Here is a 23,719-nt window from a genome sequence, read left to right as displayed (position 1 = left end):
GTGGGAGACCCGGGTTCGATTCCCGGCGGAAGCATATGTGGTTCGGATTCCACGTTAATCAGTAGGTCCACGTCTCATATAGCCTCGCTGCTGAAAGGGACGCTAAACTGAAAATCAATCAGTCAATCAATCTTAATAATTCGACCAATCTCTCATATTATCTACTACAACCAGGAAATATAACTATCTTTTGTAGAGTTTTTTTTTTCTTACATAATTTTATTTTTCTTTTAAAACTTGAAGTTTTAACTCTTTCGACATTCACGGTTCCTTTTTCTAAAGATATTTTTTTTCCACTTTTCTTAAAAATCATAATTTGTTTGAATCTGTTGATTCTTTGAAGTGCTCTTCTGTGGACAGCATAAATTAAACTAACTCTGTTGTGAAATTTAACACTTTCCCTTACTTTTACCATATTTTGTACTATTTCTCTGACTTTCAGTGTCAATGTGATCCTGAAGAAAGACTGTAGAAATTGGATTACTTTCCTCCTTTAAAAGATAAATTTTCAAAAACGCATCGAAACATTTTTTTTTCGAAAAAGCTCATTTTTAATTAAAAAAAAAAAAGAAATTTGAATGTTATATGAATCCTCTCCTTTTCCCCTTGAAGAGCGGAATTTTCAAAACATGTAAGCATGTGTTATTTTTATTGATGAATTTATATGCTAGGTTCTATCTCCCTAATTTCAGGGATTCGTAAAATATACCATCCTTGGCAAAATATTTGAATCCATTTTATCCCCTTCGTTTACTTTTTTTTTTTTTTTTTTTTTTAAAGAAATGTCTTTGTTACCCCTTGCTTTCGTTGCAAAAGAAGTCTTTTGCTCAAATTTCAAGTTCCCAGCTACAAGTAGTAAGCATCGGTGCCGATTTCTTGGGAGAAGTGGGTTCAGATACGTGTGTTTCGTTGTTAGATATCCAAGCTAAAATTATGCAAAGGTATCCAGATTCTGGGAGACCCAAGTACCAAGCAATCTTTCCCAGGAGGGAGCCCCCCACCCTTGGCTTAAGTGTTGGCAAGTGACTCATTTTCACTCTTTCATCTCATATTATAGATCGGGCGGCGTGCGCAGAAATTTGTTACGGTGAAAGTTACCAAGTTCATACAATTTCAGGTGTATGCATACATATCTTAATATAATAATAAAATGCTTATGTTTGTGTAACATATTGCTCAAAAGGGAATTAAAATCCCGAAACCTCCTTTACGTACGCCACTGGTATAGATAAATATTATTCGTATAAATTTAGTGAAAAAACATCTTTTTCTTACCTACATTATAATTCAAAAAGAGTAAAAGAAAATCTGATCAACAAAAACACAAAACAGAAGAAAGGGGAAATCTTTATATCTTTTTCGTCATGTCAGGTTAGCAATCTTCTTTTATAAACTGCATATTTTGCAAAAATCAGATCATTAGAGCGCTAGATGTTGCTCCTCCGTCCATTCCAAATCACTTCCGTAGCTATCTTTTGGTATCTTCGCTATTTAGTCAGTGAAACATTGTTTTTGAATTACAGATAGTGACGAATGTTCCTCTACTCCTTAGCTCAGTCTGCTTTAGCTATAAAGTGTACATCTATATAGTTATATGTATCTAAAAGAACAGTTCTAAATATCATTAAAAAGAAAAAAAAAGAAAGAAAGAAAAGCGAAATCTTTGAGTTTTACGTCCCAAGATAATGCTGACTAGGCTAAAGGTGACGGTGATGATGAAATAATGAATGAAATAGTGGAATGAAGAAAGTGGGACGAAACGGGAGAACCCCAAGGAAACCCACGCACACCACAAAGTTCACTTGGCGCGAGCTGGGATCGAACCAGGGACCCCAAGTAAAAAAAAAAGAAAGAAACTGGTTTGGGATACTGGTAAGAAGAAAGTGTATCATGAAAGACGCGCTAGAGGGTATGGTGGCAGGAAAGAGAGGGAGGGGCGAAGGAGGCTACAATTGATGGACGATATCAAAGCAGATAAATCGCATGTGAAGACAAGAGGTTAGTGGAAAACCGTGGAGCATGGAAGCTTCTCAATTGCAGCAAGTAGCCTGTCAATAATGGCGGAATACCTATGATACCTACCTGTATATCGTCACAACTGACTTTTAGACATCATACTGTCTTTGAAAGGGTATCTCGAAAAAATATACTATACATTTCAATCAGTAACCTGTACTGAATTGACAAAAAAATACTATAGGAAATGTAACAAAACTGAAATGATCACTGCAACCAAACGCTTTAAACATCTTCAGATAATTACGTAGAGGTAGCTGAACTGCATGTCAGTTACACGAAAACTAGATGGTTGTGGAATACGGTTTAAATCCACGTTTAATATGCTGGGAATTTCATGTTGCATGTTCACACAATTTACATTAAGTAAGGTCCGAGTTCCCCCGTTGATTACCAACAAATTTGGCTCATAAACAAAAGGTAATATTCTTAGCTAATGGACTAGAATTTCGTTTTCCTTCCGTACCATATTGATTAGTGGGAAATCCCTCAGCTCTTTCTCCCCGTGGATTATGTCGGCGGCTGCACTGCACGCATCTGTGGTCTAATTAGGATAGGCATTCTGGGGGTTTTACATGGGTGATGACCGAACTGAGTCCGGAGGGAAGTTTCTATCTGTATTGATTCTTCATTGGGTCAACTGAATGCTGACGAATTCTGTCTGGTGATCAGTGTATTTCTGGAAAAGAGGATAAAACTTCAACCACAGCTTCTCTCCTGTCCAGTTGCCTTACTAGCTGATTTGCGCTGTAATCCAGTGACACTAGAACCACTCTTTGTTTATGTCTAGCAATTGGAAAATACGTTTCAAGAGTACAGAAACTTTCAAATCTTCAACAGAATACTAAATAACTTAAGAAAATGCACGTTTCGTACAAAAAAGAACTAATGTTTCTATATCCAATGGCCACCTTTCTCAATTCGATTCTTAGGGTCCAAAATTTCGGTGAATATTTATGTTTTTTTGTTTTTTAATCTAACATTGCTTTTTCTCTCTACTCTATTGGTTATGTACAGGCTGGGTACAAAATCTGAAGCCAATAGAAGATATGTAGCACATTACTTTGATGCGAAACATTCTTACACGTCTGGCACATTTTCCAACATACTCTCTCAAATATTCCATGTGTTTCTAAATTCTCGTCTAATGTGAGAATTTAAAACAGCGGAGATCCGTCTTGGATTTTTACCGATTATACTTCAGAATTCAAAATTCTCCATATGTAAAAGTCTATGGACTGAAAGCATCAACTTACCAGAGCCATCTTCTGTAATACGGAAACAAGCACTAGCACACATTTGTTTCAGATTGTGTAACGAACCTGAATGTAAAGGATAATAGTTCCTTATTGAAATGTTTCACTCCATCTGGACGCTAAGATGACACTAAGCTGAGTTGAATGTTTATTGTCTTTGAAAACAACGTAAATTTAAAATAATCATTTCATATATCAAATGACTTTGAGGTACATGTAGACTGATAGTATTTGAGAACACGATCTTGAGACGAATATTCGGACAAGAGGAATGGGAATGGGGAATGGCTCAAACTTCATAGCGAGCAACTACATAATTTATACCGTTTACCAAACATTGTGAGGGGCCATCAAATCTAGGAGGCTCAAGTGAGCAGGTCATGTAGCCAGAATGGAAGAAAGTAGGAATGCTTTTGAAGTTTTACTGGAAGTCCAATCGGAAAACGACCATTAGGACGACCTTGGAGCAGATGGAAGGACAATATTAAGATGGATCTCGCAGAAATATGAACATAAAGTAGAAGGATAAGGATAGAAGTTAGTGGAGAGCTTTTGTTACTCTGGGTTTCATAGGCCATATAATTAGTTATGTCAAATGAAGCAATCCGTACTAATCATCAACGAATAAACAAACAAGAACATATTTGATTTACGGATTTATCTGCGTAACGAATTACCCTTCATTAATACTTTGAAGATTATAGTAAATGAAGATGCCATGGGATAAGTTGTAATGTTTAGAAAATGTGAACTGTTGTTCTAGCTCTTTGCGAAGGTGAAATCTCTTTATTTATACCCGCAGCTATACAAAGATGTTCAGGAAAGGTTTCAAGAACGTGCGATTTAGGAAGTTCGAATAAACAAGCGATTATTCATATAAGGGGAAGAAAACTATTCAGTCGAATATTTTACCAGTAGTATTTCAAAGGAAACCATTGATTGCTCCCAGAATTTAGAATGCATATATTACGGGATGGAAATGTGATACACCTATTTCATACAAAAATCCAATTTCAAATGAAAAAAAAAAAAATGTGTATAATACTTTAGAAAGTACAACTGCATGCCTATGAAGACACATATTACATGACCTTTTTTTTTTTAAGTATAGAGTCGCAATGCAAAATTTATTCGGCTGCTCTGGTTAAGAATATGAATTGTTTCAAATTATTTCAACTGTAATGCCGCTTTGCCTTGGAATATTTCCAAATAAAGCGTGCAGACACCCGCCCTTTTGTTTGGCCTGCAATTTTCAACCGTTTTCCCTTTCAACATATTCGCTTTTCTCATCCTCCATAATTTAGTAGAATCTCATTCTATGTGCTGAATGCTAATTGGTCGTTTCGCTTCAAAAGCGTCATTTAACGTTTGAGGAGCTACAAGAACGATTATCCACCAGACAAAAAAAAAAGCATTGGACCTCACAAAACAGCTGAAAATATACTAGTTAGGGAAAGGGACCATATGTATGTAAATTTCAGAAGTTTCCCTTTTCTTTTTCTATTTTATCTGTGTATGTATGTATGTATGTGTGCGTGGAAGGGGGGCACGAAGCAGCAGCAATAGATAGAGATAACTATGTTCTGAAATGACTATGTAACACGTCTGTTAGGACCGGCTTTTTACTCTATTATAAAATCGATAGAATCTTCAAATTGATTAATTTTAACCAAATGACAATTTAGGGAAAATGAAATAAAAGTTTTAATCGTAAGTCATGAACATATACATGAAAAGATAAAATTTTCTCAGAAACATTCAAAATTACGGAAAAAAAAAAACAGTACTGTATTTCGTTTTTAAATTGTGAAGTTGTCAACTATTTTTAATATAAGCGACAGAGCCCTGCGCTACCGTAGTATTCATCTACGCGTGGTTCTCAGTGAGGCTCAAGATTTCTCAGCGCTGGGTGAGGACAGGTAGAAATATACAAGTACTTGAGTGTAAAGATGTAGTTATGTGAATAATAATAATAATAATAATAATAATAATAATAATAATAATAATAATAATAATAATAATAAGAAGAAGAAGAAGAAGAAGAAGAAGAAGAAGAAAAAGAAGAAGAAGGAAGAAAGAAAGAAAGAAAGAAAGAAAGAAAGAAAGAAAGAAAGAAAGAAAGAAAGAAAGAAAGAGGAAAATGTCATGTTTAAGGTCACTATACTGACCATATAATAATTATGCATACTCTGTGCACTATCTGATCAGCAACAGAATTTTGCGTACCGGTACTGCACTCTTACGGAGTAATGTTAATTTGTACTACAGCTTGACGAAACAAAAATCGCGTTTTTTTTTTCTTTCTTTTAAAAAGATAATTTTAAAATGTACTTGATATCTCGGCTTCTTTGACTTTACCTTTTGCACCTAATGTAATGAAAATTGCAGACTTCACTTAGTTGTTTCTATCTCATCTCTACAGCTGTGACAAAAACACAAAACATATCCTCTTTTATTTTAGAAAGCATACATGAATATAAATATTTTCACTTCATGAAACTTGCATTTTGCTCCTTTGCACTCCTTTTGTTCTCTATGACATAAAGAACAGGCCAAGTCTGACTATGGAACTGTATAACTGCATAGCCGCTAAGTGCATTGCATAAACGTCTCTAAATGTCAATAGCTTTTGAACTGCTGAAATCACCCGGAATTCAATTTGACGAAAGTAGAAAAGGAATGCTTTTTCTTTGCATTACCAAAAGCTGTTCAAACAATTTATTCCGAAGGTATTGGTAAAATAAATCCTGGATCTCTTTTTCCCAAGCTATGATATACTAACAGTACTCAGTGCTCCAAAGATACAAAGTATTTCTTAAGAAAGCAATAAATAATGGAAATTAAAATCAAAAAGCCGATTTTAACACTACCAGAAAATGTAGGGATGGATGGCTTGGAATGGGCCTACCATTTTAAATTATGTTTTCTCATTTTGCAGTACGTTTGAGTTGAAAAGATGTGCGTGAGCGCAATGATGGTTATGGTTTCGCATCTTTGTTTTTGACTATTGGATTTATGTGAGAGATAGAGTAAAAGAATCTAGTAAACAAGATGAACATGAAGAGGTTAAAAATGGTCTGAAGATATATTTTTCGTTTCACACTTAAGGTTTGCATTCTACACAAATTCCGCGAAATCCATCAACTTCCTTCAACATATACCAGGAAGTATTGTATTATCTGACATGTCAAACAATAAGTTCATCTAGTTCATGTAGTTCATCTATTGGCAGAGAGATGAAGCTTTACAGAATTTGAGGTAAAGAACTGACTTGGAACGATCAAAATGTATTGACTCAGAATGAGTTTTTATTACGACCTAAGAAATATTGATTTGTTAAAATATTTGCTTTTCTTGTATTTCAGACCCCTTGCAAATGCGAGAAGATAACAAATGGTAGAACTTGCAAACTACTGGAGAGAGGAAACTTTATCAGAAATTAACAGTGGAAGCTTATCCCTCTCAGGAACATCTTACACATTTCTCTATTCCTAAAAGAACGTGCACTGGCCCTGATCCTCACACCGTCATCGTCGTATGCTTCTGTGCGTGTGTAAGGTAGAAATCCATACAGATACTGTTGCGGTCGACCTTTATACCATTTATTTCGGCAGTGGCAGCCAACGATGTCAGCGCGTGGAAGTGTTAGTGCTATATGCAATCGATCTTCTTTGATGGTCAGCTTCCTCACGTAAATCTGAAATCCCGAGAAGCCTGAACCTTTGGCCAAGTGGATAACGCCGCCGCCCATCACTAGTGCCATCGGAAATTTCAAGCTCCAAGCTCTTTACTGCATTTAAGGTACATGAAGTGGTAAATTAATATCACATCGGTCGCACTTTACGTATTTACTGTCTCTAATTTAGTATACAATCAGGTATATATTCACATAAAATACGTAAAAACACCACCAATTAGAATATATGATCAAACAAAAAATACAAAAATATAACAACGACAAAGTCTCACAGAAATTGTTACCAACAATCAGGAATTTTCAACATAAGACGAATTCAACGTCGTTTGGAATTAGGGGTAAATATGATACATAAAGTTGAGCATGTCAGATTAATTCAATTGAGATACAATATCATGTACATATATACAACTGAAAGTCACAGTATTTATCCTTATCTATAAGCGTAGGAGTTATTTGATGATCACGATTACACAAAGCGTAGTATGTCGTAGTAACATTTATATCTCATCTACTAATTATGCTCCTTTCTCCTCTCCAGGTCGTTTTGTTGAATCGTCATGTGTTTCAGCAGCTCCTGTCCATCACCGTCGTCGAAATATTTTTTTCCTTTTCTTTTTACTGTTACTTTATCTATAAATAAAAGTGACTATATTTGTGACTTCATACCTTTTGAACCACGCGACCGATCTCGATTCGATTCGACACACAGATGAGATTCGGGCCTGGGGCGTTTATTATCATTTCACTTTAACGGTGCAACTTATGGGACGGGAAGGGGGAGATATATAAAAATGATCGAAAATGACATATTAATGTCGAATCCATAGTTTTCGAGATCACTGAGACGAACAGTGACACTTCAGATGTCGTTTAAACCCAAATTCAGCCTTTTATGTCCAAAATGAAACGTATTCTCCCCGTGAAATGAAATAAAATCTTTCAGTTTTATGTCCCATGGCTATGCCGGCTACGGTAAAGGAGACGATGATGATGAGAAATGAAAGCAATTGTGGAATGAATAAAGTGGAGGAAAGGAGAAAACCCCGAAAACATCCACGCACGTGATGTCTGTCCAACAGGAAGTCCACTTGGTGTGAGCTGGGATCGAACGAACCAGGGATCCGGCGCAACAGAGTTGAACGCTCTACTACTGAGCCACCGTGGCCGCTTCTCCCCTCTGATTTTGCTAGTTATTATATATGTAAGTACTATTAAATTATAACTCATACGAAATAGGATACTTCACAATCATAATATTATATCATTTTATGAGTGCTTATTACAATTATTATAATATTGGTTACTCAACATTTCATTTATGCTTATTTTATTTATATTTATTTCAAACTGACCCTGAATATTGACCTAGGCTTACTGGTAATACTTCGATGAGATTCAGCTAAAAGGATAAGTGTAAGTGTTCATCTATACGTAATGTATTTGCTTAATTATTTTACGCGTACTTAAGATTGTAATTTTCCACCTGGTATTAATATTATACTCTTACTAGTACATTAATCATAAACTGCATTACTTTTACAACAGTTATTAATTCCACATGTTATAGCGTAATAAATAAACCGATGAGTTAAGTGATGTCATGCATTCATTAAATTATGATATCCTTCTATAATGGACGTGTCGTGAACTAGTATAGCATAAGAAAAGTATTACAATCGGTAATTCATTATGCGTAATTTTTTTTAAATTTTGATTCCATTACTGAAAATTTTGACGAATATACCAATATGTTAGAAAGTGCACCGTATGCTGGTTTAGTGGCTAAGCGGAATCGGAGTTAAAAGACATCCCCGAACCAGTAGCTTTTACCAGCTAATCATGGTGTTGCTTATCATTTAGGGATGCGCACGAGTCGAGACATCTCTCGAATATCGACTCGACTCGACACGAATTCGAGTTGAGATACACTTTGTAAAATTCGAGACACAAGTATTTCTCGACTCGAATTTTCAAGTCGAAACTGCTCGTAAAAATCTCGACTCGACTCGAAAGTCTCAAAAATCTTTCTATAATTTTTAATATTATTTCGACGATGGGAGGGCGCGAATCCGTCGTATTCCAGGGGAACAGCTCCTTGACACCTGTACTGCGGGACGGAGACAAGTTGGCAGCGGTTTTATTATGCTCTGGGAAACATTCACATGAGCATCCATGTGTCTAGTGGAGTGCGAGCAAGGCACCATGACGGCCGAGGCGTATGGCACACTGTCTGCAGACTACGTACACCCCTTCATGGCGAAAATGTTTCCCAACGGTAATGGCATTTTTCGAGACACGATATGCACCATGTCACAATGCCAGAAGTGTGACGGAGTGGTTCGAGGAACAGAGGGGCGAGTTCCAAGTGATATGCTGGCCCGCAAATCGCCGGATCTGACCCCAATCGAACACATTTGGAATGTGATTGAACGTGACGTCAGATCGCATCGCCCCCTCCCCGGAATTTACGGGAATTAGGTGACCTGTGTGCACACCCTACTATCATTCAATAAAATCTCAATAGACCTTAGTAATATCTTATTTGGTTAGTTATTACTTTACTGAAGAACCAGTATTACGTTTTGTGATATTTCATTTAACCAATTATAACACATTATTGAATTCTGAACAATGATATTAAATGTTTAACTTTTTATAAGAATATTAAATGTGTATTTTAAACAGCTGATTTCTTCTTTTTCTTTATTTACAGGCTATTTTAATTCATTTTCTCCCATTTTCAATTTTCTTCAGATGTATTAGTATGAAATTGTACTTCTAATGAAGAAACAAAGTCAAATTTCCACCTGACATGAACATATAATTAAAACAGTTAACTATTTAACTAAGAAGTATAAGCAGAAATATTATTACATATACACTAATTGTTTGCTTAGCAAAACCATATATTTTCATTAAAAATCTTATATATTTATATGTAAGATTGTACAGTTATCCTGTATCTCATAGTGTCTGATGAAGCCAAAGAGAGTTGGTGAAACTGTAACACATATTTAATTTTTAATGAAAATATATGGTTTTGCTCAGCAAACGATTAGTGCGTATGTAATTATATACAAAGCAATCTTCCACCTATGAGAAATATAGAACATAGAAAGTTTAACATAGAATAAGGAATGAAGGATTAATATTATTTGTATTTTATTCTGCATGCTTATTGTTTCTGTTGGAACACTCCGCATGCACATATGTAACACGTGATAATATCCATACCATATTGGATGAGGGTATAATACCAACTTGATCTACTCGATAATAGTGTTTAGAATATTATCAACTAAATAGCTCAGAGTTTCTTAATACATAAATCATTCAATATCAAAAATGTAGTGTTAAGTATTCCAAATCACCCTATCCTACTCTAAAATCAATAGTAATAGCTTTTTCTTTTCAGTATCTTTTACTTTTGTTGAAAGGAAATGAAGGGAAAGAAAAGGGAAAAAATAACGAAATCATTAAAGTCCTATGGAAAAGCACTTTACGAGAAGTTTAAGGAGATGGGTGATTAATGTAAATAACTCTGGAAAACTGGTGTAATGAGAACGTACGAGAACCTCGAGAAAACTCACCCACCATGCTGTCCATCACAAGATTAAACGCCCTCGAATCCAACCACGGACCCTTCGCACTAGAAGTGAACACTCTACCACTGAGTCGCTGTGCCTTCCCTCAAAGAGTGGAAAGGAATGGGATTTAGGTCACAAAAATGCGAAGTTTTCTACTTACTATGTCAACAGGAAAAGCATATATGTCAGGAATTTATCAACACTGTATTCACTCTTTGATTTAATTCGAATTACACACACTTCGAGATAACTGAACACTATAAAGCGATTGAGGTGCTACCAGTAATAGGGATGCGCACGAGACAGGATTTTCCTGACAAAATTCGAGTCGAGACACGGCTCTTCCAATAGAGAAATATACGTTTTTCGAGTTGAGACATCACTTTTACAGCACATTTTCGAGACAAGACTGCCATAAATCTTGTCTTGTGCGCATCCATAACCAGTAATAAGTAAAAACAAACAAAATTCACTTGTTTGTCAAAAAAATTACAACTTCCTCACAAATACACTGTCAAAAACATTAATGTATTTGAAATACAACATAACACAAAATAACAGAATCTGAAGCAATTATTACAATTTGACTAGTGTAATTAAAATTGGAGTAACTATTGCATCTTATTTCTCTACATCACGATTTAGATGCTAGCAATCTGACGTAGAACTAATATTTAAGTTAAATTAATAATAAAGTTCATAATCAGTTTAATTTCATGTTTGAAGAAGTCCTGAAATAAAGTTTGTTCTTCCTATTTCTCTTTCTTGTTTCTACTCTGAGGTCTGCCTTTCTCATCCCATCGCTGTCAGTAGCATTCATGTAGGTTGTTAAAAATTCTTACACGAACTAACCAGAAATAGAGAAAACCAGGAAGTTATTTTAGACGACAAAGTTTTCCTTTCCTTCATACGCATTCTCTTCCTAAAATGTTACAAGTATGATACACGTGCAGCGTGCAACGCAGAGGATTTGGATTTCTTTTTCAAATTGAATAGAGTAATAGGAAGTTAGTAATCATGGTTAAATAAATGCTATAGTCCAATGACTACGTAGATGGCAAAAGATAACTGACGGAATTTAATACCCGTTTTAACTAATACTCTACTTGCTCCTGGGACATGAATCTATAGCAGGGGCGGATCCAGAACGGACTTCCGGAGGGGGAGCGGTGGGTTGTAATACTGCTACTTAGAGCTACTTTTAAGAGCTCCAAACTCTGGGATGGATTTTATTTATATATAAAATGAAAAAAGTTTCCTCTTCTCGGGGGACGATTGCCCCGATCGCCCGCCCCTGGATCCGCCACTGATCTATAGCTTAAGTTAGGATAAGAACTACGAACTCCCACCGGAAATCAAACTATGGTCTTCCATACGGAAATGAGGGTATCCGTGACTCAGTGATCCAGTATTTTCCTGTAGTGCAGTGGTTCTCAACCGATATATAGCAACACACTGGTATCAATAATGTTCCAGTGGTAGCAATAATGCTCAGTGCTATATAGAAAAAATGAAATCTTTAAGTTTTACGTCCCACGATTGTGCTGGCTAGGCTAAAGGAAACGGTGATAAGAAATGAATGAAATGGTGGAATGAAGGAAGTGGGAGAAAAAGGGATAACCCGAGGAAACCCACGCACACGCTGTTTATCCACCACAAAGTACACTTGGCGCAAGCTGGGATCGAACCAAAGATCCCCTGCACCAGAGGTGAACGCTCTACCATTGAGTCACCGCGGCTCCCCAGTACTATATAAAGTCATTATAAAAACTAATACGTTTCACTATTACAATAGATATTTATAATAAAAACATCGAACAAGTGTGTCACGAAGTCCTGAACGTTTAGTAATATGTATCGTCAGTCAAAAAACGGTTGAGAACCACTGCTCCAGTGTGAAGATCCTTGGTTCAATCCCAGGTCATATGATTTCGTGCTATATCGAGTTTAAGTTTACACTTTAGCATGGTATGATCAACTAAAGACTAAATCTCTTGCTACGATCCTTGTTCCCTTTCTTAAGGCTCTTCGCTAAGCTTGTCTCCATTTTTTAAATCTAGTGAATAACTTAAGAACAATGACGAATATAAAAAATATAGAAAGAGAGCCAGGTAGTATCTACGAAACGATATTAAATAAACTAATAACTTTTAAAAACCTTTTCTTGTCGACCAAAAATTTGGGTGCGCACTATATGACATCGTAATTGTTGGGCACCCAAATTTATATATTCAATACTGTTTCTAAGGTTTATCCTGCAGATCAAAAAATATGGGAGTACATTTTATAGAACTGTAAATGTCAAGCTCAAATTTATGAACTATATAAATGGTCTTGAAACAACAATTAGTTAATTTAATAGAATTTTAGAAATATCAACCCTTCCCTACTATTGTGTTGTTTTATAACATTAGTAAGTACTGGCGCGGGGTGTTACAAGCACCCAAGGAAATATCTTTAAATTTGTTTTGTATCTTAATTATATGCTTTATTGCGTTTTATACGTAAAAGAAAACATTTACATATTTTCAAATAATTCTTAGTACATAAACATTAACTTCAAACAACATTATATTGTCAATGTACGTACTCGTATAAAAAAAAAAAAACTGTTTATAGTTGTTGTTATTAAGTTTTTTTACAAATAACAAATAGTCCAAAATCCAAAATGGTGGGAAAATAGTGCAAAATCCTTAATGAAATTTCAAAGTATTACTGCTGAAATACTATCATTTACTGGTTAATTTTCGTATCTTCATGATTGGGATAACAATTTTACTACGTATGTGTATACGATACTAATTAGAGTTATATAAACCAAAGAAAAAAATATGATATGTTCTATGCTCGTAGAAATGGAACATGTGTTTTAAAAATCTCAATTACAAACTCGTTTATTTTTTTCGTGCTAACATTGTATTACGCAAAGCCTATTTTCGCGTACATAACTAATTGTATCCAGAGAGTAACATTTTACTAGTTAATACAGAGTTTCAGTACACATTTTGCTAATGATCTCTTAAGAACTTTTTCCCCCTTTTCATCTAGTATACACATGCCCCACAGCGCCCGAATTAATTCATAATCTAGTTAGAGTTGGTGATGGCATGAGTTCATTCCATATAATCAATGTTCGCTACAGCCCTGCAGTGTTTGTTCCATTCATTCGGAGGTGATAGACTTCATCGAGAGCACCATCATCTCCAACAATGAAAGGCCCATCCATCATCCAAGTCCGAAAAGAGATGAAACATGAGACCATCAGTTCTACCTTCTCCACTATTAGATTGCCTCCACCCGTGTACCACGACCTTTTTGTGCCATTATTTCGTGTTCGTTGTAACTTTCGATCCAATTTTCACATTTGGCAAGCTGGGATTTTCCATTCTTCATTCTATGAGGTTGTGGACATTTCATTGTAAGTTGTTTCATATTGCTATTTCTATAGCTAGATTTTTCTTTTGTTTTTCGACTTTCGACTTTCTTTACCAATGATTGAAAGAAAAATGATCTTTTATATTAAGCATAATGATTGTTAACCTTACGAACATTTCTTCGACATTAATTGAAAAGCAAACTAAAATAAATTTTCAAGTTAAACGTTTAGCAGACCACTACATAATGTAATTACATATAAGAGTATATATATATATATATATATATATATAATACATTGAGTAGGGATTCTACATCAGCATTTTTTTTTTTTTTTTAAATATAATCCGAGGATGACCACAGAAAAAATGAACTCGAGTTTTCCAGACAGTAATTCTAAATCCAGCCTGTTCTCTTACCTGGCTTGCGTTTTCTAGTGTCAGAATTGTCGTATATACCGTAATTTGAAAAGCCTGGAATAGTTTTCGTCTTTTATGTTACTGTTTACACGGCAGTATCATCACTGCATTCTTCACTTCTCGGGAATTCAACCTCTTCGTAGTCATTTTGTACGGAGTTTTGCTAGGATTTCCTCCGTTCCTTTACCAGCGTTCTTTCATATCGTGGGTATAGAAGCAAAACCTGCTAAATCCATTTTTCAATTTTGTCTTTAAACGAAACAAAAGTGACTCCGTTATATTTCAGAATTGTTAAACATTGTTTTTCTTTAGTGCTAGATTTCACCCATCTACATTAAACAGTGATCACTTAGAAATAAAAAAATAGTTCCACAATTCTGAAACATAAGGGAATCACTTTTGTTTCGTCTCTTGACAAAACTGAAAAATGGATTTAGCAGGTTTTGCTTCTATACCCCTGATATATCAAATATAATTCCATCTTCTTCTGGTGTTTTCTCTCGTTCCACATACGTATTCATACACTTGCATTACACGGATTTTGCCAGTTCAGTGATCTTCAGTAATTGCAATTAAATTATTTCATCTAATATTATATACAAAGTATATGGTGATCTTCAGTAATTGCAATTAAATTATTCCATCTAATATTATATACAAAATATATGGTGATGTTCAGTAATTGCAATTAAATTATTCCATCTAATGTTATATGCAAAGTATATGAGTAATATAAGAAAACAATGAAGAAATTATGCGTCTCAAAGTTTAAAAATAGACACGTAATATGGCACAACTAAATGACGGCTAATACTTAAAAGTGGGAACGACCATAAAGCTGAAATTAGGGACAAGATGACTTTCCCTGCACTGTCATAACAAGCTAGTACATCATTCAAGAAGTGTGAAAGTCGCCGTACTTCAGTTACTTTCGATTTCAATTTCCATATATTAAACTATAAAATAATAATGTTTAAATATTAAAAATTTATGATGTTGTCATCAACTTAAGGAATAGAAAATTATTCATAAACAACAATCGTTCCTTGTAGGTGTTCCAACATTTGTAATGCTGACGTTAAAAAGCAAAGAAAGTTACTCTTATTCCAAGGTGTTATGCGTAGTTGCAAACAACTTTCTGTAGAGCGAAACTAGAAAATACTCTCTGACTTATTCGTATAGTGCCTGATAAGCAAAAGGTAGCAATACGATTGTAAGAATTGCAACAAAAATTAGGTTACAGTTGGGTTCATTTTTTTTATTATTGACCAGAAAACAAAGAGGAGTTTTGAAAAATGAAATGAAATTTCTACTTTAATGTCCTGCGTTTTATGTTCCAAGGCTAAAAGAGATTGTGATAATGTACGAAATGGTGGAATGAAGAAAGTGGGAGGAAAGGTACGACCTCAAGAAGCTACATACAGCTCACTTTGCGCGTACTGTAATCGAACCAGAGGCATCACATACCGGAGATAAGAGTTCTACCACTATTGTTCTAGTAGATATTATTATTATTATTATTATTAGGATAGAATCTATAGCAAAAAACTCAAAATACGTAGTACTCTCAAAAGTGATTTTCATAATATTATGTTCATAGTTTTATTGACTTTAGAGAAGTGATAATGGTTCTTATTGTAATTGTTCAACAAGTAAAAATGTCGCATACAGCCAGTTCTGATATATTTTAGTAAAGGGTGTCGTCCTACTTACGACAGTTTCATGTGCGACAGGAACTGTTAACTGTCCTATAAGCGACCGATTCGATCTGTTAACTAGCCTATGAGTCACCGATTAATTCATCTCTCGCAGGACTCAACAGTTCATCTAGCTATAAGGGATTATATCAAATTACTATACGACAAGCTTTCATATATAACTCAAAATACGGGGGAAGGCGAATTAAGCAATTAGTTTACGTTTTGGTAGCTTACAACAGGGGGAAAGGTAATTTAAAGAGTTTGTTTATCTTTTGGATTGTAGTGCACTGCTTTGTAATTAGTGGGATTGGTTGAGAATAGCCTATCAGATGTAAGAGATCTCAAAAGAAGTCTAACAAGTAGATAATTGGCGAAACTTTCCTTAATAAAATATATTGCTTTTCTTAGTGAATGGTTAGATTTGAATTAAATTAAGTACAGAAAGCAGAGCTTTTGAAGAAAGGGGTGTTACAATTGGACTTTCAATAATTAATTACATAGGAATATACTTTTCACGGAAATATCACTGTTGTTTCGTCAAGTTATTTGATATGTTTTATGTCAAATCTTATACACTGCATACAACTGAATACCTGTGGCTTCATTATACAGATATTTGCTTGCACACCTGAATTAATGTTCCATCAAAGTGAGGAACTTTGACTTTGCTAAGTTCACCTCCATTAAAAAAAAAAAAAAAAATACTGAACAATTTGAAGACAATGAAGAACATATTTAAAAAAAAGGCAGATAGTATACCCAACATGTCATTATACGAAGTAATAATTGCTTTAGTTATTACATGAATTAATAACTGTTATCGAGATCTTTCATAGGATATATATATTTGGATGTCCAACAATTAAGACGTCATAAATTGCGTACTTCAATTGCTCCCCGGTAGGAAAAAAAACATGGAAACAGTTATTTTATCATAAAGTATGGCATTCTATTTTGGGACAACGCTGCTGAAAGCAAATCTACGTTTATTAAAACAAAAACGGGCTACCGTACCATTGCAAACTTACATCACAAACAAGCTGCAAATCATACTTAAAAAGTTTAATGATACTATTTATATATACGAAGTATCCATTTTTAGAATAACGCGAAATGAATATGAGGTGAAAGATCATTATAACACTAGAGATCAAAACAAAAAGTCTTACTTTACTACATTATCACTGGTACAACTGGGATCCAGACATATGGTAAATAAAATATTCAATGCTTTGTCCAATCACATAAAAATGGAGAAAAACTTAAATAAATTTAAACAAAACTTCAAAACATATCTAATAGAGAAAGAATTTTATAGTGTAAAAGAATACCTAGAAATATGTGTGTAACAATGTACAATATTTTACCTATATATACAATCACTTCTGTAATTATATATATATATATATATATATATATATATATATACTCATGTCCAAAATGATTGTCACATATTTATAACTGTCTTCTTGTAAGAATATAATTTGATAATTTTGCAGGGTACTTTTAATACTGATACTATGTGTATAATCGGGAAATGTATATTTGTGGTAAATTTCATAGGAAAAGAATTATAAATACGAAAAGTAGAATGAGTAAAACAAAGTGTTGCTACATTAATAAAGAAGTTTTATTTTCGTTTTATTGTTCTTATTTACTGCTCTTTTGACATGAAATTTGCCACATACATGTCTGCCGATTACACACTTACTAACATTATAAGAAATAACGGGCGAATTCGTTATCACATTATACCCTACAACAACATATTTATAGACATGCAAAATAATTTGGACGTGAGTGTACATATGAACTGAACCCTCCAAATGTCATGTATTGGTTAGATGGAGTTAATAAATGAAAATGAAATAGCATTTTGTAGACACTTCCGGACTCATTTTATATATTTGATATTCTTTACTGTCTTTACCTTACAATAAAATTCAAAAAGAAGAAGAATGGTGAGAATAGCGAAAAGCCTGAAACACGACTCCAGAAGTCCAATAATACAAAATTTACCATTTTTCTTTTGCTTGTTTATTTCTAAGTGAAAGAAGATAATGAAAAGCAACTTATCACAATCATAGATCATGTTATTCTACAACAAAAAATTTAAGCCTGAAGAATTTTCAATGTTGCCATCCATAGAATTTACAGTGTTGCCAGAAGTTAAGATAGCGACTACAGGAACGACCTCAACCGCATTTGGTTACGTATCATGTTGTTTTGGTTTCTTGTGAACTACTTTTTAAGTAACATTATTATTTAGTTTTAGTAACTGTATGTTAAAACTATTTTGTTAATTACAAACTAAATACAACTATTATTTAAAAAGATGTTCAAAGGAAACCAAAACAACATGATACGTAACCAAGTGCAGTTGAGTTCGTTTCTCTACTCGCTACCTTAACTCAGATTTTAGGGGCGTTGTTTTTCTGGGAGTACTTTAATTTCTATGAATGGCAACACAACATTTTTCAGGTTCATATTTTCAGTTGTAGAATAACATTATCTATGATTGTGGTAACTTGCATTTCATTATCTCCTTTCACTTATGAAAAACAAGCAAAAGAAAAATGGTATTTTTAATATAATTTTTTAGTAAGGCAGGCTCTTAAGAGGTAAACAGCAATTCGCAAATATTGAAGATCGCTATAAGATCACCTACTTTCAATTAATTTCGAAAATTGGGATTATCTTTTCTTAACACTGGTGATATCAGAATTAGTACCAGCAGGCCCGTATTTATAATATTGTGCGACACTGTGCTCTAAATAATGGTTCCGTAGTATTTCGTCCGGGTGTAGTAGCGTTCCGTCCCAATGTAAATCCATGGCAGTTCATCTCGAGCTACCGTTATGTTTATTGATTAGTGAACAGACTAATAAGTAGAGTTTCGACCAGTAACCCATACAGATGATGATTCACACGTCGATCAACCGATAATTCTGAAATTTATGTTTTAAAGTGGCAGCACAGCCGGATAGGCCTACTAGGCACTTCGAACACTTGCTAACGAGCGCTCTCCAATGGAAGTACGGGACTCAGGATGTATGCTGCCTACCTTTTTGAAGCCAGCAAAAATGGAGGAAGGATGACTATATATCCACAGTATCACAGAAGACCACGAAAAACTGACTGAATTTTTCATTACTTTGTTGACCAGTGGTTTGAAAATCCACAAATATGTTTCCATGGATGACAGAATTGTAAGAGCTGGAAAAGTTACTGGAAAAGTCAGGAGACATCGGGAGCTTTTTGAGAAGTGTCTCTTACATAATCTTTATAGATTAAAAAGAAAGGAAAGCCGTTAGGACGGACATATGAAAATATTGGACGAAGCTATTGATAGTGAAGAATATACGAATACCATTGAATAAGTACCAAAGTGCTGGCTGTAATTATATTTTTGGGACTAGGTCTTAAGTTTTAAGCCTGAGTGTGGTAACCGTGGATTTTTTTAGTTTATGAAAATTTTAAAAAATAATCCATGAATTAACCGTGCGGGTCCATGAAACTCGTGGGTTACTTACTACCCCTTTCGTATATGTTGAGTGCCAAGCTTATATAGCAGGCCTACCTCTGTCAGAGAGGTGCCAATAAAAGAGGGCACGCAGTCCAGGCTGGTGACAACAGTGAAGCTTATCGCACTGTAAACTTAATAAATGTGTGTGTGTTGTGTGTTTGTTACTGAAAGAAACGCTACTTGAAACCTGTTTCGTGTTCGTGGAATTGGGACGAAACGATACGATACGTGATGGGATTGGGACGAAACGACACGACACGCTAAATAATTTGCCTCCCCCAGCACAAAATCCTCCTCCCGAAAACGACCAATATTAGAGTTGAATTCATAATTTTTAGGATCACTGGAATGAATAGTGACAGTTTTAATTCAATTCAACTTCAAGGCCATACTTCACTCCTCAGGGAGGGGGCAGCGAGATTTTAAAAGTAATCGAAAACGACAGTTATTAGTGTTGAATTCAGTTTCCGAGGTCACTGAGTATGATGTTCCAAGTTCACCCTCACCCCTTTGGTGGGGGTGGGAAAGGATGACTTTTTAAAAAATAATCAATTAAGCTTGCTAATTAGTAACTACTGTAATTAGAGCAAATTAAACACACTAACATATTTTCTCGCGCTTGCGTGGGACTCTCCGGGTTGATAGTTTTAAATATTACTTTATTTTGAATCTTCAAAAAAATTACAAAATCTTGCCGCCCCCTAAATTCTGCCTCACTGTGCTCAAGCACAGAATAGCACTTACTTAAATACGGGCCTGAGTATCAGTATAAATTGAGCAACGCATCGAAATTCCATTCTGTCCTCAATTCACTAACTAAGAAGTCTAGCCTATCGTTACATAAAGCACAAAGCTGAAATGAAAGTTACATGTGCTTAACAGCTAAAAACACATGTTCAAGTAAACGAAGTAGATAATATAACCAGTATAGCTCGGTAGTGGGTGAGACATCAAGTCTCTACAGACAAACACTCCCAGAAGTCAGACAATACCTCCTACACATAGTACTTTACAACATGCTGAGTACGTGTCATTGTAAACAAGCCATAAGACAGTAAGAGCCCACTAACGCCCACGGCCACGATGCTCCTATTTTGATTCACCAAGTGAAAACGGAGTCGGAAGTAGCTACAGATGTTTTATTTATTGTTCACCGTAAATAGTGTTGGAGTGTCTCCAAGTGCAGTAGTAGTAAAAGCCAGCAAGTTCTTTGGCCTAGTTGGGGTTTCTATTGCCAAAATAATTTTGTTTCCCAGCTGGCGGGATACGAATCCAGCAAGTTGACGATGCCAAATTGAGAGACTTTTCTGTGTTCCTGAAAACCAACAAATTCACTTGTTATTCTTAGGTTTTGCAGTTTGAATATAGATTCTGGAAGAATACGACTATTATAGCTCTCATTTTAAACGATTACATTTCAAAAATACGTTTACGTTACGAACAAAAGAAAACATCAGCTAAATAAATTATACAGGCCACCGAACTGAACTTTTTCGTTTCCATTTCTTAAATTAAATCATAGAATGTCACACTATCTAGTTCTTACGTACATTTAAATATGAGCGAAACTAGATGATTTCTGACGAAAATTAGTCTCAACAAAACTTATTACTAGTGATCAATGCTTTCTGGAATCTTCAGAAATGAATAAATTTCCCCTATTCAAAAATCAATAATGGAACGTTTTATTTATCGGTAAAATTGCAAGAAAATAAATTGGGTTATTTTTTGAGAAATTACCAGAACAAAATACACCCACATCAGTAAATTACGTTTTCTGAAATTTTGTGAGAAACCTGAATTATACCATATCACAGTGTTCTTAATGAAATAGGCTATGCGGGAAATATTCATATTTATTTGAAAAAATGTAAAGGAAATAGCTAAACTTATTACAGTGAAACCTCTACTAACGGACACTTCCCTTAACGGACATATTTTGTATTCCCCAAACACTGGGATAGGAAAAAGCATATTGACAATCCTCTCTAAAGCGAACACTCTCTAGTACGGACACGGACAGTCTTTTGTCTTTTATAGGTATTATTTACCTCCGTATTACGGACACTTTCTCTAGAAATAATTTGAAAAGTGTAGTAAAAATGCATTTTTAGTAATTCATACATGTATCACCAAGGAAGCATAGTGACAACATTTTGCCCCCTCAACTGTCTGCTCAGCAACCCAGACGAAGCGTCTCTGTTTAACAACACTCTTATGTCCTTTGCTTGCATCCCACTCACACCCAAGCTGTTTTAGACACAAAAGTGATTGACAGTTGCCCGCCGTTAGGGATGACACATCCCGTTGGAGTCTCTAACCAACCAGAAGACAAGTTTAGTACTTTTCCCCTCAGGTATGTATATTAGGGCGTGTCGATTTTTTCAATTTTTAAAATCCTAAAATGAGGGGTGCTAAAAAGTTGAGACCTGACATTATATTTCGAAGCATATATTTACAGATTCGATATAATGTTGTTTTGCTAGGTAAATATCAGTCCAAAGTTTTGTCATTTTCGTTCTTTTTTTACAAGTTTACTTTTGTTGTTCATAGATGGCGCCAGCGTTCTATTTCATTTATTGAGCAGAAATACATGCTTGTTAAGATTAGTTTTATCTATTTTCACATTGCTGAATTACAGTTTTAATATTATGTCAAATTTGTCTTCTACAATCATTAAATTAGATACATTTTCAATTTTAAACGGGTGCTAAAGTTTTCACATTTATTATATAATAACTCCAAGGGTATAAGATTAAGAGCTTCAAATTTGAGTGTGTAGGTTGATCTTACGCCTATTTCAGTTTCAAGTACTATTACATATCTCGGTGTCATTTTTGACACTCATCTTACCTGGACTCCACACCTCACCAAACTCATAGGTCAAGCGCAAAATCGACTTAATCTTCTCAAAAGATTAGTGGGCACAACCTGGGGATTAAAGGCACATACCGTTCTCAATACATATAAAACCTTCATGCGGAGTACATTAACCTACGGACATACAGCCTGGGCATCTGCGCCATTAAAATTCTATCAAAAACTTGCAATACTAGAACGCCATGATATACGCCTAGCATACCACATAAGCCTACCGCATCCAACACGTTTACTTTATGAGATGATCGATTTTCCGCCATTATTAACGCATCTCGAACAACTTCGTATACGTTACATCAGCAAACGTATGGCACAGCCCCATCCTATGATACTTGATATACTCCGCTACGACCGTGACAACGATGCACCACCAACTTTCATTGACACCCCTCTCCAACACTTCATGACATTATATCATTTACAGTTAGATGATGACATATTGGACCCCGAAATCTATACAATCTACCGACCACATGAACTTTCATCTCATATCTATCCATTATATGCACAGTAATACTTATTAACAAGGGCTTCCTCCGTCTTCATCAGTTCCTGAATCGCCCCAGGAACAGAAGATAACTTCATTCGTCTGAACTAACATAACCTTGTGATGTGACGTCCAAAGCACTGCATTTCATCCATTCATTACATTTGTTCATTTTCTTACTGCAGCCCTCAACTTTCTTTCCTCTCATAATTTGTTTATGTAATAACTGCCAATATTTACTTCTAGCCATTAACCTATTACTACTTGTGTTATATATTTTTTCTCCTGGAATCATTTCAACCCATGTATGTTTAATATAAATATGATGAATAAAGAAATAATAAACCTGACAACCCTTAGACCACCTACATTTCCATAGAGACAATTGATCTACATTACAGCACTTACCCGAAGAAAGGGCACAACCCTTTAAACGGGACGACGTACAAACAGAAAAAAATTGAGTGTGTAAACTTTTTCAACTAGTCTTTATATTAACACCGTGGTTTCTTGATGTTTCTTTACAATGACTTTTAAGACAAAAACAAAACGTAATACTTTTACACATAGGAGTAATTTGATTGGAACCAGCAGAGAATTATTACCCTCTGAACTTCCCGTCATTAAGCTGTTATCATACAGAGCATTTGGTATGGTGTCGGCATGCGTGCCACTGCTGCCGTATCTACCGCCGCCCTTACGGATGTTGGCTTGATGACCGACAAAGACCAAAGGCTTGTGATTGATCACAATAAAGTGAAGAGAGCACAAGA

The 23,719-nt window shown here is 35.0% G+C and overlaps 1 protein-coding gene across 5 annotated transcripts in view; it reads right to left on the bottom strand.

The window, feature by feature from the left end:
- LOC145670272 (fat-like cadherin-related tumor suppressor homolog) overlaps positions 1 to 23,719 on the bottom strand; it is a 614,703-nt gene that overhangs the window by 445,917 nt on the left and 145,067 nt on the right. Inside the window, exon 3 of one of the 5 annotated variants that reach the window (XM_081738701.1) lies at positions 20,704 to 20,894. The exons of the other annotated variants lie outside the window; for them this stretch is intronic. Coding sequence (XP_081594827.1) covers positions 20,719 to 20,894 — 176 coding nt within the window. The 3' untranslated portion in view covers positions 20,704 to 20,718. Of the gene's footprint in view, positions 1 to 20,703; positions 20,895 to 23,719 lie in introns of those variants that run through there. 5 annotated transcript variants of the gene reach the window in all.

The sequence above is a fragment of the Thermobia domestica genome, chromosome 14 (genome assembly GCF_964235325.1).
Source record: "Thermobia domestica chromosome 14, izTheDome1.hap1.1, whole genome shotgun sequence".
Classification (NCBI taxonomy): domain Eukaryota; kingdom Metazoa; phylum Arthropoda; class Insecta; order Zygentoma; family Lepismatidae; genus Thermobia; species Thermobia domestica.
Note: the sequence above shows the minus strand (reverse complement) of the source record. Positions and strands in the feature narration are given on the sequence as shown.